Source organism: Rhinolophus sinicus, linkage group LG02 (genome assembly GCF_036562045.2).
Source record: "Rhinolophus sinicus isolate RSC01 linkage group LG02, ASM3656204v1, whole genome shotgun sequence".
In the NCBI taxonomy this organism is placed as follows: Eukaryota; Metazoa; Chordata; class Mammalia; order Chiroptera; family Rhinolophidae; genus Rhinolophus; species Rhinolophus sinicus.
This window is the reverse complement of record NC_133752.1, coordinates 1,197,872-1,217,484: the sequence shown is the minus strand read 5'-3', so window position 1 is coordinate 1,217,484 and position 19,613 is coordinate 1,197,872. Positions and strand designations below refer to the sequence as shown.

The following is a 19,613-nucleotide window of genomic DNA, read 5'->3' as shown; positions in this document are numbered from 1 at the left end:
CACACGACAGCCTGCTAAGGAGGCCCTCTGATTCCACGTCAGAACCCAGAACCGCACCAGCCCCTCCTAGAAGCAGGTCTGACCTTGGAGCCAGGCTGTGGTCCTAGGATCTGAGATGGGCTGTAATCAAAATCCTCTATCCTTCCAGAAGGAGTGGGTGCGAGCTGATCCTATAGCCACCCCTTTGGGGACACTCACCAGGTCCCTGCAGGACCCACAGCCAGCCCCGCTGACAGCACCCTCTCTCGTCCCTCATTGTGCACAGTGGTCACTCTGGGCCAGACAGGCAGAGGCCACTGCTGCCCAGCGTGGGGCCCAAGACTCACTCGTATTCACCAGCGAGCATGTGTTGCGTGTCTACTGTACGCCTGGCCCTGTGCTCGTCCCCAGGGACACTGCAATGCCTGCGTGGGAAGTGTGCAGATAGGGAAGACAGGCATTTGCCATGGAGTGTTTGGGTGCTGAGGGGAGAGGGGGGCTCGGTGCAGCAACCCTCCGGAGTAGACAAGAGCCAGCGTGAGGGAGAGGCTCACCAGGGCCTAGGGCACAGCTCCTGAAGTGAGGGTGGGAGCCCAGCAGGCGAGACTGCAGGGTCGGGGGATTTGGGCGGGTGGGCAGGCAGCAACTGGGCTGGATTGAGACAGGGTGAGTCACAGGCACTTGTGGAAATAAGACCCCCCAGCCGGCATTCCTGGGACTACCCCTTTTCAGGACCGTGCCTTTGAGATGTGGGTGTCCTGGGGCCCCCAGGTGACACCCAGGGAGCGCCCAGAGCAGAGTGGAGGCGGGGGAGCTGGGAGGGGTGGCAGGAGCTGGGGGCGGGGTCTCTGTGGCCTCCCCGCACCCCAGCCCCTTCCCACCTGTAAATAAAATGTTACAAGGAGGTGATGGTACATTTGCTGAGTGCCAGGCCCCACGCTGAACCTGCACAAGGTAATGACACCTTGGACATAGCATTACTGGCCCGTTAAGTGGTGTTGGTTCTGCTTCTCTGGAGAACTCTGACTAATCCAGGAGGTGAATCTCTATGGTCTCAGATTCTTACATTTGACTCCAAAAGCATGAGCAACACATGAAAAAATAGCTAAGTTGGACTTCATCACAAAAACTTTTGTGCATCAAAGGTCATTGTCAAGAAAGTGAGAAGACCACCTAAATAATGGGAGTGGGGGCCCTTGCATTCTCCACCATGCTGGGCGCCATCCCACTGCTCACCTGAGCTGGATCTGAGCCCGGCCTCTCACTGCGCTCAGCAAGACCCTCCCCCCCACTTTGCTCCCCATCCCCATGTATACCAGGGCTCCCCTGGGACCCAGCCACCTGGCTGCCAGGCTCAGCTGTAGGGGCTGCTTGCCCCTCCTTGGCAAGGTGGCAGGGACATGGGCCTGTGTGGCCGGTGATGGCGTGACGCATGGACCCCCAGCCCTGCTGGGCAGTAGCCATGGGTGGCGACTGCACGGGACCCAACTGCTTCTTCTGATGGCTTCATTGCCCACCCCCCACCCCTCCACCCTCATTGCATCAGGGCCTAGGACTGTGGGACACTGAGCAGATGTTTGCTGAGCTCCTACCAGGACACCAAGGCCAGCTCTGTCCTCGGGGATGCCTGATCACAGGGACACAGACATCTTGGCCGTCCCACGGGCCTTCTCCCTGCCCCATTCTAGGTAGTTGGCTGCACTTCTGGACTTGCTGAGCAGGACGGCTCAGCCAGCCTGGAGCACATAGTGCATGTGGGAGCACTGCTGGACACCGGGACAAAGCCGAGGGACGACCTCAGGTCCCCCAACCTCTCACGGGAGGAGTTGGTGTCTGTGGCCTCGCAGGTCCCTGCCCTGTGAGGGTTGTGCTGAGCAGGAAGGAGGGAGCCTTCTTACCACATTTCCGAGGCAGCCAGTGTCCTGCCTGCGACCCAAGAGAGGCATCGAGGACCCTTTGCACATGAAACCCAACCTTTTTTAGGGAAAAAGTCCCTTCATTCAATTTTGTTGATCAGTTTTTTTTTCTCACTGAACCGGATGCATTCCTGAACTAATGGGGACACCGTGTTGGATGGTGGTGACCAGCCCCGATGCTGGTGATAAGGTGCTGTTCATTTGCAGAGAGGAGACTGGTGCCATGTTCGCAGTGGATGTTCCCTGGGCACCCAAGATGTGCAAAGGCCTTAGCCATCTGGTCCCCGGGGACCAGGGGAAGCACCCAGAGAAGGGTACTCCTGGACTGGTTGTCTCTTGGAGAGATGGGTCTGGCCATGGATGCTGGTGCACGCCTGGAGCTCGCCGGGCAGCACAGTGTGTGGCGAGATCGCCATTGGGGTGAACATGGTTCTGCCTGCAGGATCCAGGACACCTGCTGGTGGCATCTGAACAGAGTCACATGGGGCACAGGGCACAGTCCAGGGGAGGGAGCACCTCTCACAGCACAGGGATGCCTGGGAGAGCTGGTCTGTCCTGCCTGGGGGGTGACAGGAGGCTGCCTCCTGTCTTGAAGGGGGACGGAGCACGGGCCTGACTGCTGCGAGGGAAAGCTGGGCTGGGGGACGGCCTGGGCAGAAGCAGGGGGAGCACAAAGCACACAGCTCATTATGGGCGCCCTTGCGGGGTCCAGGAGGGAGCTGGCAGGAGTGTGCTGGGACTGGATGGATTGCACAGCCTGCTGTGGGCCGAGGAGCCAGGAGAGTCTGTGACCAATGTTAGACTCAGGGCAGCCCCTGGACTGCAGGGGGTGGACGGGAGTGATGAGACCAGCGGTCTGGGAGTCTCTTGGGAGTTGAGGAGCGTTGGAGAGCACCACTGTGAAAAGCCACACCTGTCTGTGCAAAGAGTCCCTGAGATGCTCATCCTTGACCCCACTGGGTCCCAGACGGCCTGGCTGTGGTGAGGGTCCGGGCAGGGCTCTGAGGCTCTCACCCGCCACTTCTGTTTGCTTTTGGAGCTGATGGTTTCAGGTCTAGCTCTCACAAACCTCCATGCTGGAGTTCAGTTTAACCATGAATCAGTTTTTCCATTTTCTAGGCGATAGGTCTCGGGAACTCATCTTGATGCGGATTGATCTGATGGCGATGGTCAGACATGTGTTTATGATTATATGACCACACGTGTGTTTATTATTATTTTATGATCCTCGAACGACCATAGCTAATCAACTCCAAACCAGGATAGTGTGGTAAACAAGTTTCATTGCTTTTTTCTAAACTTAAGATTTGATCACGAGGTAAAGCACGGGCAGGGCTGAGCACCAGGCGACCACAGAGTCCTCAGGTGTGCTCTGGGCTTGCCCAGGAGGCTGCAGGGCCTGACGCCAGGCTGGCTTTTGTGTCTTGAATACAGTGGCCTCGTAGTCTATGCAGACGGACCTCTGAACTTGGACCGCAAGGCAGAAGACATGTCTGAGCTGTTCCGGCCCTTCCATACGTTACTGCGGAAAATAAGGTGGGCAGTGAAGGAGGATGGGGGAGGGGAAGAGGGGGGCAGGGGACGGGGAGAGATGGGTAGGGGAGGAGAGGGCAGGGCAACGGAGGGCGGGGTGCTGAAGTCGGTGTTTGTCTTCCTTTCCCTGAGGAGGGGCAGGCAGTTAGTTACTAGGCCTTTCCTGCTCAAGCCAGTGGTGCTGACACCTTGCTCTTGGTCTTAAAAATTGGGTCCAATTTTTGTTGGGTCTTAATTGCTGGTTTGTGATGTTGGAGCCCCTCTGAGGCTCCATGCTGTCCCTTATCCATAACAAAGGTCTTTGTTCTTGGTCAGTAACATGGAGGACTTCAGTGTAAATTCCCTGGCTGGTAGACCTGCTGGACAGAGGGGGCCTGTTTCATAGGAGAGGCTATGAAATGGGTAATTTGGGGTGCACCCAGGGGCACACAGCCTGCCTGGGGTGGGACATCCTGCTGGGCCAGCCCATCCCCCTGCACACAGGTTGTGGCCAGGGCCTGGGCTGGGACTAGTGCTTGCCTACATGTGCCCCCAACACCGCCTCCAGAGGCTTTTACTTGTTTTTTGACTGGTTTAGGGGTTGAATACCTCAGTTCTCTTGAGTGCCCAGTGCTGCCCCCCAACACTGTGGGTCGTCCTGCGCACCTCTGGTGGTCCCTGGTGACTGGCCCAGGTGGCATTGGAATCCATGGCCCCATCTGTGCTGTCCTGCGGGCTTGGTGACAGCTGGCATGGGTGACCATGCTCTGCTCTGAGGGTCCCCTGGCCCTTCAGCAACAGGTTCTCCAGTACCCCCTGCCCCACACCGTAAGCCTCCCTGAAAACCCTCACTTTAAACTGGTGTGGAGGCCTCCCTGCCTGTGGCCTCTCTGAGCTGATAGGGCCCAGCTGTGGTCTCCTGGAGAGACGGGCAGCAGGAAGCTAGGGCTGTGTGTCCTCTTGAGTGCCTCCCTGGCTCCATGGCCTTGGACTCCAAGGTCTTTCCTGCCACTGCCCTGGTCTCCAGGAAGCCCCCTTCCCAGGCTGTTGGTCCAGTAATGACCCTGTGGACCCCTGTGATGCTCTTCCTGGGTCCAGCGGGACTTCTGAGCACAAGGCAGTCACAGGCAGAGACTGCCTGGGCCACCTTTCCTCGGCCACTGCCGGTCCTTTTGGGGAGCTGGGAGAGCACAGAACCCTGTCAGGAGCCAGGTGCCGTGAACTCAGACAGTTAAAAGTGACCCAACATGGTGGTCTTGGAGAGTCAGTGGGTTTGGGGCTGGGTGAGCCACAGCCTTGGGTCCTGTGATGGGGTGCTTGATCCAGTCCGAGATCCATTGGATACATGGCTGCTGGCTGCTTCCCTGGTGCCCAGATTCAGCCATGAGCATCCTGCGCAGGATGTGACCCTGGGCCCAGAGGCCACAGCCCCCGCCCAAACCTGAGTGTCTGACTGGGAGATGGATGATGCTGAGACTGGGCAGGGATGTACAGGGTGCTCAGAGCAGATGGGGGGAAGGGAAGGGCCAGTGCTGGGGACATGGGTAAGGGGACAGTCTTCATAGAAGACATGTAGCATACTCAAAAGTCTGACATATGTAATTTGAATCAGAAGACAGAGGTATAGAAAATGGGTAGAAGCAATATTCAAAGAAATAATGGCCAAGAATTTTCCAAAACTGAAGAAAAATCTCTGCTCACATATTCAGGAGGCTCAAGAAAACTACAAGCTAGAGGAACACAAAATATACCTGGGTATGTTAGAGTACAGTTGCTGAAAACGAAAAAAATCTTAAATGTAGCCAGAGAAAAAGGACAGATTACTTTGAAAAGAATGGAAGATTGACAGCTGTCTTCTCAAAAACAACAAAAACAATGGAAGCCAGCAGGCAATGAAACGATACATATTTAAATTGCTGAAGAAAAAAAAAAGCTGCCAACCAGAATTTTATACCCAGCAAAAATATCCTTCCAAAATGCAATAATGAATTATCCAGAAACAGAAAGCCGAAGAAATTTGTTATCAGCAGCCTACACATAAAGAAAAACTAATTGGCATTCTCCAGCCAAGGGAATAGAATCTCAGATGGAAGTGCAGGAGACATTGATGAACCTGCTGTGGATTACTATAAATGAGTGTGGACTGTACAAAACAATAACTGTAATGGGGGGTAAATTATACAGAGCATAGTTTAACACTGGAAAAGAAAAATCACATCTTGCTATGTTAATTTTTAAAAGAGTAAGAAAACCTGAATCATTTTGAAAGTTACAGGAAAAGAATTTGAAAAACATCTTTTAGCAATTTAGGAATAGAAGGGAATTTCCTTAATCTGATAAAAGATACACCCACACACACACACACAGATGGGCCCTTACCTAAAACACCATATGTAAAAATAACTCAAAATTGGTCAAGGACCTAAATGTAAAACCTAAAATAATAAAACTCTTAGAAGAAAACACAGGACAAAAGCTCCATGACATTGCATTTGGCAGTGATTTCTTGGATATGACACTAAAGGCACAGGCAATGAAAGAAAAAATCAGATAAATTGGACTTTGTGAAAAATTCAAATTTTTGTGTGTCAAAGTATACTATCAACAGAGTAAAAAGGCAACTCACGGAATGGAGAAATATTTGCCCATCATATATCTGATAAGGGATTAATATCCAGAATACATAAGAACTCCTAAAACTTAACAACAATAAAACAAACAACCTGGCTGAAATGGGCAAAAGACTCGAATAGACATTTCTCCAGAGAAGACACACAAATGAATGGGCAACAAGCACATGAAAAGATTCTCAGCGTCACTAATCATTAGTGAAATGCAAATCACCTTGACCATTAAGATGGCTACTGCCGTGTTTCCCCAAAAATAAGATCTAGCCAGACAATTAGCTCTAATGCGTCTTTTGGAGCAAAAATTAATTAATATAAGACCGGGTATTAAATTACATTATATTATATTATACGCAGTCTTACGTAAGACCCGGACTTACAGTAAAATTAGACCGGTCTTACATTAATTTTTTGCTCCAAAATACACATTAGAGCTGATTGTCCGGCTAGGTCTTATTTTCAGAGAAACACATTATAAAAAAATAAATAACAAGTGTTGGCGAGGACGTAGAGGAAAGTGAACACTTGTGCACTGTTAGGAATAAAAATTGGTGTAGTCATTATGGAAAACAGTATGGAGGTTTCTCAAAAAGTTAAACAGAATTCCCGTAAGACCCAGCAGTTCCACTCTGGTACTCACCTAGAAGAATTGAAATTGGCATCTTGAAGAGATATTGCACACCCTTCTTCACAGCAGCACTACTCACAACGGTGAAAACGTGGAAGCCCCTCAAGTGACAATTGGTGGAGGAATGCATAAAAAATATATGAGAAATATATATACTGGAATGTTAATCAGCCTTAGAAAGGAATGAGACTGTGATATGCTACAACGTGAATGAACCTTGAGGACATGAAGCTAAATGAAATAAATCAGTCACAATACAACAATGTGTGATTCCAATTACATGAGGTCCCTGCAGTAGCCAAAATCATAGACACGGAAAGTAGAATGGTGGTTGCCAGGGGCGGAAGGAGAGGAGAGTGAGGACTTAGTGTTTAATGGGGACAGACTTTCAGTTGTACAAGATGAATGAGTTATGGGGGTGGATGGTGGTGATGGCAGCACAACACTGGGAATGTACTGAATACCACTGAAATGTCTCTTAAAAACAGTTAAAATGTTAAATTTTATGGTACATGTATCTTATCACAAAAGCAATTTTCTAAATATCATCTATAAGAGTGTCAGTAAACATTGGCTACTTAGGCAAAAACCTGCAGACATGTAAGACTTCCTGTGAATGTTATGAAATGTTACTGACATAGAATTTTGAACACCCACATAGCTAGAGAGCTGTCGCACACTCAGGGGGAAGCAGTTCCGAGAAGGTACAGATAGTCTCAAATTAATTAGGAATTCCTTGCAATCTGAATCAAAGTCAAAAGGAGGCCTTTTCTTCTTCTTCTTCTTTGCCAAAATTCACAAATGAATTCTAAAATTCATGTAGAAATACAAGGGGCCCAGAATAGCCAAGAGGAAAGAGATTGCTGGAGAAAAAACAAAGAACATCACTTTTCTCTCCTACTCTTGATGGGCTTTGCTGGTTTGCGCAAGCCAGGCTGGTGTGACCGTGTGTGTGAACATGTGTGCACGGCTGCTGGGTGTACTGCATGGAAATGAACGATGCTGGAGCCACTGCCTAATGCAGGCGTGCCGACGAGGCGTCGTGCGAGGGTGGACTTCTGACCTCTGAGCAGACTAGAGTCTGGAAACACTTATGTGCTTCCTGATTTATGACAAAGGGGGCATTGCAGAACAGTGGGGAATGGCTGGTGTTTTTTCCCCCCGATAAATGGGTTGAGTCAATAAATACCCGTATGAGAAAACGTGTGTCTGGATCCGTACCACCATCACATACAAAAATCAGTTCTAGACGGGTTGCAGATACAAATGCGAAAAGCAAAACCAGGAAAGCCTTCAGAGAAAAAGGTCAGGGAGAACATCTTTGGGACTTGGAGTAGGCAGAGATTTCTTCAACAGGACACAGAAGACTAATAAAAAATGTGATAGGTTGCACTTCACTGAAATTTAAAACTTCAGTTCATCAAAAGACACCGTTAAGAGAGTGAAAAGGCAAGTCACAGAGTTGGAGAATATATCCAAACAAATAAATCCATAATGTGTGAAGGACTCCTCTCCATGAGGAAAAGACAGACAACCCAGTTAGAAACGTGCACATCTTGAACAGGCACGGGACAGGATTCTACAGGCCGATCAACATACAGACAGGTGCACAACCTCACTGGTCCTTGGATGGAAGCAATTTAAAACCACAAGAGATAGCATTACACACTCACCAGAAAGGACCTGATGATAAGAACCAAGTGCTCTGTGGTGGGGCCAGCAGCTGACGGGTGGGAGCCAGTGGAGTGCAGTTCTCATTAACACCTCCCTATGTGTGCACTTGGAAAGGCACACATGTTCCCCAGGAGAGGTATCAGAGATGGGGGCCATGGCAGCCAGGGCCCATAGGCGAGACCAGATTCATAGATGGATGGTGCTGTGTCCCCCAGGAAAGATGTCCAGCCACGACAATGAACGCTCCACAGCACCGACAAATATCACCAAACCCAGTTGTCAGATCTAGACAAATAAAACCAGCAGAATGCTCAATTAAGTTCAAATTTCTGATAAACAGTGAACACTGTTAGTGTAAGTATGTCCCAAATGCCCGCCATCTGGGACACACAGGCACACCTCGGAGCTGTTGTGGGCTCAGTTTCAGGCCACTGCAATAAAGTGAGTGTTGAAATACAGTGAGTCGTGATCTTGCAGGTAGAGGGTCTTGCCTCAATTTGCAGAAACGCACCATCTGTGAAGCGCAGTAAAAGGACACATGCCTGTACTAATCACGTATTGTTGTTTAGCTGAAATTCGAATTGAACTGGACAGCCCGTATTTTATCTGGTGACCCCGCACAGATATACCAACAAACAAAGCCTGCCACACAGTGCTGACCGCAAGTTCCCACCTCCAGAGAAGGAGAGCGCCCTGTCTTTAGAAGTCAGGCTGGTGCTAATGGCAGGAGGGCTGGGAAAGGCACGTGGTGTTCTCCAGCGGGTGCTGTTAGCCTGGTGTGGGGTATATAGGGAGTCAAGCTGTGCGGGTCTGAGAAGCACCCAGGTCCATGACTGCACTGGGGTGTTTAACCTGGGCCTCAGACCCCAGCTGGCCCGAGCCTCTCCCAGCAGAGAGTACCTGCCACAGGCTCATCCCAGGCACCCACCTTGTGGTGTCTGTGTCAGGGCCTCTTCCAACAGGAAGTCTCCCCAGGCGAAGCCAGGTCCCTGGCCGTGCCCTCCATCCGGCAGGTGCTTTTCTGTGTTGTGTTTGTCGATAGTGTTATTCAGTCATCACTTATATAAATGTCTGTTTATTATCTGCCTCTTCTCCCCAAGGGCAGGGACAGTGCCTGTCCTTCTGAGTGTGGCCCAATTCCTAGCACACTGACCGGGGTCAGCGGCCACTGTTGAACAAAAGGATGAAAGTCTCTGTAAACTAACATATTCTTTCACTCCCAAATGTTCTCCTTCACACAGTTTCATGTCCTTGAGGAACAGGGCTTTCTTGTTTTCAGCATGAGGTTTCAGAACCCCCTTTTTGAGAAATTGCAGTCGGCTACCCCGAATGGCTACTGTCCCGACCCAAGGGATGCAAGAGCCACTGGGGCTGGCCACTCGCTTTAGAGTGTGTGGGGGACAGTGCATCGTGTGTGCAGCTGCGGGGGTCACACGCCTTGCTGTGCCCCTGCCCGTGCAGGCATCCAGGGCACTGTGCCCACTGTCGGCTGGCGGCTGGTGTGGCTGCTGGGGCTTTCACTTGTTTTGTCTTGCCCTTTGTAGGGACTTGCTGCAGACCCTGAGTGAGGACGAGCTCCACACGCTGGAACGGAGCCTCTGTATTTCCCAAGACGTGGAGTTCCCCATCCGGGCAGATGCGCAGGCCCCCCCCACCCTGGCACCCACCTTCCCCACACCCCTTCCCCCGGAGGAGCTGCTCTCTGCCAAGGCCCCAAACCCGGAGGCCGAGCTGGCCTGCTCCATGCAGTACGACGACCAGGAGCTGGAGCAGCTCAGCCGCATGGTCCACAGGGCTGGGGACGAGATGTCATCCCTGCTGTCCCCGCCCAGCGCCTGCCAGTCCCCGGCGCGCAGGCCGGGCAGCGAGGGCAGCCCCCGGGTGGAGGCGTCCCCAGGCAGCGGGCGGCTGCGGCCCGGCAGTGACGAGGAGGACGGAACAGTGTTCTTCATGGATGACGTGGAGGGGGCAGCAGAGGCCACGGGCAGCCCATCTGCGTGGGCGGGCAGCACCAGCACCGCCCCCCAGGACACACGGCAGGGCGGGGAGGCGGGGGTCAGCGTGCTCGGGGAGGAGGAAGACGTCAGCAATAACAACAACACCCAGGGCGACAAAATGCGGGCAGCCGGGCCCAACTCCTGCAGCTGCCTGGACGCCCAGCTGTACCTGGACGGCTGGGAGGTGAGTGTGGACGATGCCGGCACGGCCGAGATGATCGCCCACCGGACAGGGGGCATGAAGCTCTCGGCCACGGTCATCTTCAATCCCAAATCGCCCAACTCGCTGACCTCTGCCGTCACCGCCCTGGAAGCCCCTGGAAACAGCATCCCCCCACTGGAGCCCGTGGCCGAGGGGACAGACGGTGACTCCCACAAACTGAGCGCCACAGCCACCAACTGCCTCCTTAACTCCTGCGTGTGTTGTGGGGGCTGTGGGGGCAGCAGGGAGGACACAGCCGAAAGCCTGCGGGACAAGTGCAGCCCTGGAGGCGTGGTCGGCGCCTCTTACGTTGGCTCATCGAAGGCCAGTGCCAAGGGCGGGGCCGAGAGCCTGGAGGAGGCCCGGCCTGCCCTGGAGGCACTGCCCATGGGCACCCCAGCCTCCCTGCCCTCAGAGGATGCCCCCGATAGGCAGGAGCCCAAAGCACCTACTTCCAGCAAGTGCCTGGCACATACCTCAGGGCCCCAAGGGGACTCAGCAGACAGGCTGCTCAGTGGGGACGATGGCGCCAGTCAGCAGAAGGAGCCTGAGTGTGGACAGCAGGACACCGGACAGCCCTTGGGCCCCAGGTAAGAGCCTCTCGGGCCACCGGATTTATCCTCTGACTGTGCATTTGGGGCGTATCCTCTTGGCTGATTCCTACAGGCCTCTCAGGTGTGGCCTGTGTGTGATGTGGTGGGGGTGTCCGGCGTGGGCACCAACGCTGTAGGAAGTTAAGCAGCTTATATCAGGCCCTCCTGGGCCTGGTCACCACCGCATCCACCTGAGAAATGTCCCCCTGATCAGTGTGGCACCTTTCAGCTGACGGGCACAGTGCCAAGCACTCAGCTGACCCCCTTTTGCCAACATGGCCCATCTTGGCCCTGATGATCAGTGTGTGGGTGAGCTGGGCAGTGGCAAGTGGGCATGGCTGCCTCTGGGCATGCTCCCCACTTCTCTGCTCACTGCGTGGCCTAGGCCTGGCACCCACCTGACCCAGGTGGCCGCCTGGAGAAGAGGGTCTCTGGGATCAGGCTGTGTCGCCACTGCCTCTTCCTTTCTGGCCTTGTCCTCCCACCGGTGCATGCAAGGAACCAGGACCCTGGGGGTGTCAGGGCCGCCCTCTTTCTCCCTTCAGAGCTCCGATGCTTGTGGCCTGGGCCACAGCCCACGTGCCCAGCAGCAGCCCGTTCTGTGTGGGGTCTGCAGGCACTCCCCACCCCCTCCCCCAGCCCTTGGCAGCCACTAATCTACCTCCTGGCTCCATAGATCGGCCTATTCTGGATATTTCATATAAGTAGACCTGCGTAATATGTAACCTTTTGTGTCTGGCTACTTTTGCTGAGCATCGTGCTTTCACGTCACCTCCATGGTGTAGCAAACACCAGTCTTCCTTCCTTTGTGGCTGAATAATGTTCCATCGTGAGGATGGACTACATTCTGTTTATCCATTCATCAGCTGGTGTGTGTGTGTGTGTGTGTGTGTGTGTGTGTGTGTGTGTGTTGTTTCTACTTTTTGGCTACTAAGAATAATGCTGCTATGAAAGTTTGTGTACGTGTTTTTGTGTGGTCGTCCGTTTTCATTCCTTCTGGGTGTGTGCCTAGGAGTGGAATTGCTGGGTCACATGGTTTAGCTATTTGAGGCTCTGTCACCTCTTTTTCAAAGCAGCTGCAGTTTGCATGCATTCATACCAGTCACGTACACTGGTCTTAGTTTCTCCACATCCTTGCCAACACTTGTGATCATCTAAGATGTTTTAAAATAGTTATTTTGTCCTTAGGGCATATCCTGCTGGAATATACAGTTGAGAGACTGCTTTCAACTCACTTGAAATCATTCTCTTTGAGGTCATGCCCCCAGTTATACTCACAGCAGGCTTATTTGTTCCATTTAGCATTAGATATATAGACATTGCATTTGCACTCGATTTAAATTTATAACTGTGAAATGTTTGCGTGATTCCCAGTCACATCTACAAAAATAAGACATGCCCGGAGAATTCTGCCCCTTCCCCTCATTCTCCTGTTCCCCTAAAGGAACAGTTTTTAGATTTTTTTATAGTTTATTCTTCAATTTGAAAAATGGAAGCAAAGATGTGCACACACGTGCCTGCGCGTTGCCCCTCTCTGGTTCTTTGGCAAAGGGCCTCACCCTGCAAACACTCCTGCCCGCTGTTTCCTGACCTAACCTGGAGGCCTGCCCATCGTTGCTTGTACAGCTGTCCCCACCGTCTCTTGCAGCCGCGTGGGACCCCACGGTGTGGGCTGACCAGCGTGCACTCAGGCCCTGCTGCTGGTCTCGGGTTGTTCCAGACTTTATCCCTCCAGATGGTGGTTCATTGAGCAGCCTCATGTAAGCGCCGCTCCCATTTCTGATAAGGCTGTTTGTGAGGTGCAAACCAGCTTCATCAGCCATGTCCATGGGATGAATTCTTAGCCACAACCTACTGGACAGCTTTCTTCCTCAGGGCCTCCGACTTGGGCCCAAGTCAATTGATAAGTGAATCATTTTTCTGCAAGACTTATAAGAAACCATCGCAAATTCTCTGACATGACACATGGATTTTAGTTTTTGACCGGCACCCACTTTTTTTCCTGTTTGTTGAGGTGACAGCCAATGGACACCTTCTCTCTGGAACCCACTCCTGTTTTCCTGACTTGTCCTGCCGTGGACACTGCTCAGTCACGTCGCACTGTCAGGCCTCAAAGGCTGCAGCTGAGCTGAACAAAGGAAAGAGAACCACCACAGCAGCCTTGAGACATGGTCTCGTCTTCCCGGAGACATTTCCAGAAGGTGCAGAGGGTCTGAGGAAAGAAGAACGTGGCAGGTGGCAGGGTCATCAGGACGGCCCTGTGTTTGAGTCAGGACCTTGGACAGCAGTCTGCAGGGCCCAGCCTGGCGCCGGGGCTGCTGGGAGCCCGGTCAGCAGATGGCGCCTGTGCGTACGTAAGAGATCCCTTCACATCACAGGATGGTTGCCGGGTGGCTGAGCAACGCTGCGGAGACTCACCCAGGAACAAAACAGAGGCAGGCCGACCTCATGGAGCCTGAGGGACACCAGGACAGAGGTGACAAAGCAGCCCTGATAAAACAGACACAAAACACTGCCTTTTATCCTGTCACAGGCAGAGAGCTCACTGCAATTCACACAGCGAGATTCCTGGAGTCTGGTTGGTGTAGTTAGGTAACGTGTGTGCGAGGCTTCACCAGGAAAGCAGCCTGTCTCGTGTGCGGGGCAGGTGGTGAACCCCACCCCCAGCGGGGCAGATGGAAAGACCGAGACGCAGAGAGGGTGATACCTGCCTTACTTAGCTCAAAGTGCCTGCAGCGCCAGCTCATTGGGCCCCTGGTGTTGCACTCAGGGTCACTCGCCGCGTGATGAGCTGCCGTCCTGATTTGGCTGTGAGGCCTGCCTATCTGGCAGGTGCTTCAGCGACCCCTGTGATGTGCAGCCTGGAGGAGGGAATGGCAGGCGTGGCCCTGCGTTCAGAGCTTCCAGTGCCATGTGTGTGGCAGACGGAACCAGCCTCAGATGTCTGTGTGCCACAAAGGAGATGCATGGAGGTGTGACAAAGGGTCTGCCTGCCCCAAGGACACCTGGAACCTGCTTTCCTGGTCAAGCCGACCAGAGCCTCCAGGTGGAAGGGCAGGGCTGCGGGGGTCCTGCTGGGCTGGCGGGAGGGGGGTTCTGGAGCGAGGGTCCCAGCCAGGAGAAGCCCCTCTGTAGCATTTCCCGAGGCCCTCCCGGCAAGCTGCTGCCCCACGGGCCAGTTCCACCAGTGCTGTCACCCAGGTGGGACGTCGTCCTTGGTACAGTTCTGGGAGAAAGGTCTGGAACATGTGGCCTTCAGCTCTTCTCTTTTTACTGCTTCCTCGCTGCCCATAGGTCAGCCTTTTTGAGGAAAGTGAGCACGTTTTAAAAGCTTGTTGTTCCCTGTTGAGACTCACCTTATCCAGAACCTTTCATAGCCTTGAAGCCAGCTGAGTAGTAGGTCACTGTCCAGAAAACAGGAACTCATCCGTCTCTGGTGCATCTTTGTCCTTCCCTGGACATTTTACTAAAGTGTATTCTCAGCTTTCTGCCTTCTCGAAAAAATCACCCCGACTCCCTTGTTTCTAATTACGAATGTGGTCCCTGTTCATTGTCAAAACTTAGGAGAAGAACATACATAAGAATAAAGGAAAGAAATAAAAGCCAACCCAAATCCTATGAGTTTTATTTTTTTTTTCTAACAAATATTATATTATTTTACAATCATTTCTCCTCAAAGCTCTTTGAAGACATGATTTTCATAGAATTGTACTCTGTCATAAGGACCTGTGCTAGTTTATCCTACATTTTCCCATTTCCATTTCTTTTCCACATTAGATTAGTTTTGTGGTCACTTTCTCTCATGGATTATTTCTTTAGAATTGATCCTAAGGAGTAGAAAGACTGCAGCAAAGCTGTGGAGCCTTAAGCTCTGCCACTTACTGTCAGATTGCTTTCCTCAGTGGCGTGTCAGCCTGGCTGTGACTGTACCAGCTGCTGTCCCCATCTTGAGAGCAAAAAGGGGCTCCTTTGTTGCTGTAATTTGCGCTTCTCCGATTTGGGGTGCCCTGAGTACTTCTTCCTGCTTTCTGCTGCCTTTTTCTTCTGTGATGACTGTTTGTTCCTTCACCTATTTCCCAGTTGGGTTTTCACATTTTTCTTACTTACTTGAAAACGCCCCTTCTGCCCATGGTGTTTGTTGCAGTCGCTTTTCCTGTCTGTTATTTGCCTTTGATTTTCTTTATCGATGTCTTTTGACTGACAGACATTTGATTTTCCTTTGAGGGATTAAATATACAAAGTCCAGAGACAGCTTCTGGCCCCTGCCTTTCCGTCTCCCCTGGCTGACTGTGCGGGCACCGTTCCTCCTCAGGCCCAGGCGGGAAATAAGTCCTCAGTTCCTGCTCGAGTAGGCGCTTTCCTTTTTACCTCTGACTCTGCGCTCCCCAACCCTTGGTCAGAGAGGCACCCGTTTTTGGAGGGCCTGGCCATCTTGCCTTCTGAGACAGTCTCCAGCCGTCAGAGAGAGCGAGGCCTTGGGGACTGATGCCAGCAGGTTACCAACTCTGGCTTGGGGGGGTGAGTGTCTCAGAAGAGGCACCGCTTGTCCCACCTCCTGGAGAGCCTGGCCTGCTCTGCGTTGTTCAGTTCTGAGGCTGCATTTGAGAGTCGGCTGGGGCTGGCAGTGCCTCTTCCTCCCCTCATGCGCTCAGTGGGCCCCCTGGCTGCCGTTTTGGACAGAATGATGGGAATCGGGGAAGGCTGTCCTTGACCCAGGATTCTGAGCTTCAGCCCTGAACAGGTGACGTGTGCTCTGACGATCTGCTCCTTCCTTCCAGAGTATGATGATGGCAGAGAGTTGACGGTGGGGACATCTTGAGGGGAATTGCTGGCACATGGCACTTCCTTGCCTGTTGGGGTAGTGGCATTGGAGGGGGTGTTCTTCTGCGTGTGCAAGAGTGGCAGGAGGGTGGGGCCTAGGGGATGAAGGGCGTCTGTGGACTGGCTGATCAACCTGGGGCTGGTCGTCAACCTCCCTGAGCCTCAGTTTTGTCTTCTGCAAAATGGGCTAACAGTCCCCAGCTCACACAGTGTCTAGAGGAGGAGCCGAGAGGCCATGTATGTCTTTCCGTATCTCCTTCCACATCTTACTCAGCCACTGTTACTTGCCGTCATTACCACTGTTATTCAGGATTGTTACTTACCACTGTTACTCAGGATTGTTAGTCACAGCCATTACTTACCACTGCTACTCAGGGTTGTTATTTGCTATGTCCCTTGTCATCTTGCTGTTTTCAGTCTCAACTTTATCTCCCCATCACATCACCGGATTTCACTAATTCCTTCCCCAATATCCACTGTTCTTCACTCCCCACTGGTGGTGTGACCTCTAGACAGGGTCATCTGAAACATTCCAGTGGAACTTTGTCTGATGCTGACTGATGCTGGAGGGCCCCATGCCTCTCACTGCAGCTTTTCATTGAATTTGCTTCTTGCCTGCCTGGCTCCTCCAGCAGATACCTCATCTTCCCCTGCACTGTGGCCCTGCAGTGGTTCCACCCAGGCTCCTCTGCCCTTTGCTGGGGGACCCTGGGTCCAGCCCCAAGCAGCTGTGGCCACAGAGAGGCAGCACCCTGTGTTTCTGGAGTATGGTGCCAACTCCCCCGGGCCCCATCTTCTTCTCTCTATGGAGGGAAAGGTTTGAGATCGCCCCGGTGCCCCTCCAGGCGAGGCCCCGAGAAGCCTTGGTGCCCAGCTCAGAGAAGGGCAGGATGCAGCCGGCACAGGCTGAGCTTCCTCCAGCAGCATATGGTGAGTGGTAAGTCCTCCGTCACTGGGAAACCTCCCCAGAGGTGTGGGGCTGGTACTTCTGACCTGCTTTGTTCACACGTCACTGAACTGTCTTTCCCTCCTGCAGACGGAGTCAGGGGTTGGCTGCTTGATGCCCTGGGGCCGCCCCTGCCCTGGGCAGGGCCTCATCGGTGCCCAGTGACCACTGCTGTCCTCTGGCCTCCGTGGTCTAGAAGGACATGTTCCCTTTCCAGCATATGATCAATAACCATAGCTTCTGTGCCAGCTGTTGGGGGTAACCCAGGGGGCCGGTCCTGAGCTGAAAAGTAAGGGGTGTGAGTACCTGGACTGAGCGACCACTCAGTAAGCCATGCCTGGGCCCCCCACCCCAATGCTGGGCTCTCCTGGGCACTCTAGGATGGGGTGACAGAGTGGGGCTTGGTCTAGCCCTGACCTCTTTCTGACAGCTGTGTGACCCTGGGCCACAGGTCCTGTCCCAGGGACGTGCCTGTCATTGCTGTTTCCTCCAGAGCCAGTCTGGGGCCAGGCAGTGGCACAGGCCTGGCTGCTGCAGCCACCCAGCCCCATGGCAGGGGTTCCATCGTCTGCAAGGAGCACCAAGGCCTCCCACCATACGTGCCCCTGGGAGGAAAACAAGAGTGATTGAGCAGTGTAAAAATAGAGGAGGAACTGGAATTAATTAGACTCTGGAAAAAACAGATTAGGCTTAATGACTGTCATCAAGTCAATTGTTTAGAAGTGACAGAGAGAGCTGTGCAGATGACACAGGGCTAGATGGGACCAGACAGGAGCCGGCTGGGCCGCTGAGGGCAGGGCTGGGTGCTTGCCTGAGCCCCTTGCTTACACTGGCCATGTACCCTGCAGTGAGCACAGTAACTGATGCCCCGGAACCCCACAAGGGGCAGTGATAACCCCATAAGGTGCAATGAGCTCCCCACACAGTAGGTACTCGGGGATCCTGAGAGGGGTGCTGCCCTCCCCGGATGGGCCCACCAGTGTCTGAAGTCTTTCTCGCTAAGTCACAGCTGGGTGTTGAGCTGGACAGAACACGCCCAGCCTGGCTGTGCTCTGGGTGGAGAAGGCCTGGCCAAGGGGCTGACTGCAGGGCGACCACTGAGCCCGGCGCTGGCCCTGCCCCCTCAGCCTCGCCCCATCGTGGGCCCACCCAGCCGTGGCCTTCAAGACCCCTGGTTCCTGACTCCGCCTCTCCCTCCAGCGTCACTGCACCCCAACATCTCACCGCCCCACACACACCTGGCTGCTCTCCACCTTCATCATTGCCAACTGCACCCCTGTGCCATCATCCCTCCCACGCCCTCCAAGCCATCCTTCACCTGTGCCAGGAAGAGGATAAGATGGTGTCATAAGCTGGAGGGTCCAGGCGGGTGTGGGGCAGCTCCTTCAGTGAGAGCAATTGAGGGAGGCCACCCCCAGGTAGTGACATCCTTTGAGACCTGGAGGAGAGGTGGCCAGGGAGGCAGGCCAGCTGGGGCCAAGGTGCCCCAGGAGCAGAGGGCACAGGGAAGAGCGCAGAAGGGAGGCCGAGGGCAGGAAATCCCAGAGAGCTTTGGAGGGCAAGGGTGGGTGGCACTTTTCTGAGAGGAAGGCACTGCGTCAGCAGCAGCATGTGAGCACAGTGGTAACACACCTGGTGGTCTTAGTCATGTTTTAAGCAGCTGTTTTGAAATGAATCGGCATGCAACGCAGGACAGCGTCTGAGAGCTCAGTTCCTCCGCGTCTCGCCGGCACTCGTGTGGTGGGTCTTTCTCGCGTTCGCCATTCTAATGGTGTGAGCAGCATCTTGTCTCGGGTCTGGATATGCATCTCCCCGTCCTCAGGTGCTGGCAGCCGTTTTGCTGTTTCTTCCTATCAGGTTGTTTGTTTCCTTTTTGAGAGTTCTTTATTTATTATGGATACAAGTTCTTTACCAGATATCTCCTTTACAAATCTTTTCTCCAGTCTGGGGCTTGTCTTCTCATTCTAAGAGTATCTTTTGAAGAGCAGAAGTTCTTAACTTTGATGAAGCCCAATTTATCAACTTTTTTCTTTTGTGGATTGTGAGTTTGGTGTCATATCTAAGAATTCTTTTTTTCATAACCCAAAGTCACAAGGATTTTTTTCCCCTCTGTTTTCTTCTAGAGGTTGTATACTTTTAGGTTTGACATTCAGGTCTGTGAACCTTTTTGAGTTAATTTTTGTTTATGGTGTGAGGTGTCAGTGTAACTTGTATTTAGTTTTGCTAAGGAAAACCAACGACTCCAGCACCATTTCTTGAAAAGACTATCCTTTCTCCATGGATCGCTGTTGCACCTTTGTCAAACATATATGTGTGGATTTATTTCTGGACTCTGTAGTCTGTTCCGTTGATCTTTTTGTCTATATTGACATCAATATCATACTGCCTTGATTGTGATAGTTTTATAATGAGCCATAACTCCAGGTAATACAAATCTCCGGCTTTGTTGGAGATTTTCAAAGTTCTTTTGGCTATTCTGGGTCCTTTGTATTACATATGAATTTTAGAACCAGATTCTTTCTTTCTTTCTCTTTCTCTTTCTCTCTTTCTTTCTTTCTTTCTTTCTTTCTTTCTTTCTTTCTTTCTTTCTTTAAAAGGCTGCTAAGAATTTTATTGGCATTCTGTTGAATCTATAGATCAATTTGGGAAGAATTAACACCTTAGTAATATTGAGTCTTCCAATTCATGAACATACTGTATCTGTTCATTTATTTAGGT

At 52.4% G+C, this 19,613-nt stretch overlaps 1 protein-coding gene across 3 annotated transcripts in view; it reads left to right on the top strand.

Moving 5' to 3' along the window:
* The window catches only part of ZFYVE28 (zinc finger FYVE-type containing 28), a 72,805-nt gene that overhangs the window by 39,183 nt on the left and 14,009 nt on the right, over positions 1–19,613 (top strand). For 2 of the 3 annotated variants that reach the window (XM_019711498.2, XM_074320295.1), the window contains exons 7-8: positions 3,330–3,431; positions 9,881–11,125. In XM_019711498.2, coding sequence (XP_019567057.2) covers positions 3,330–3,431; positions 9,881–11,125 — 1,347 coding nt within the window. Of the gene's footprint in view, positions 1–3,329; positions 3,432–9,880; positions 11,126–13,142; positions 14,745–19,613 lie in introns of those variants that run through there. The other variant, XM_019711496.2, reaches the window with a different exon arrangement.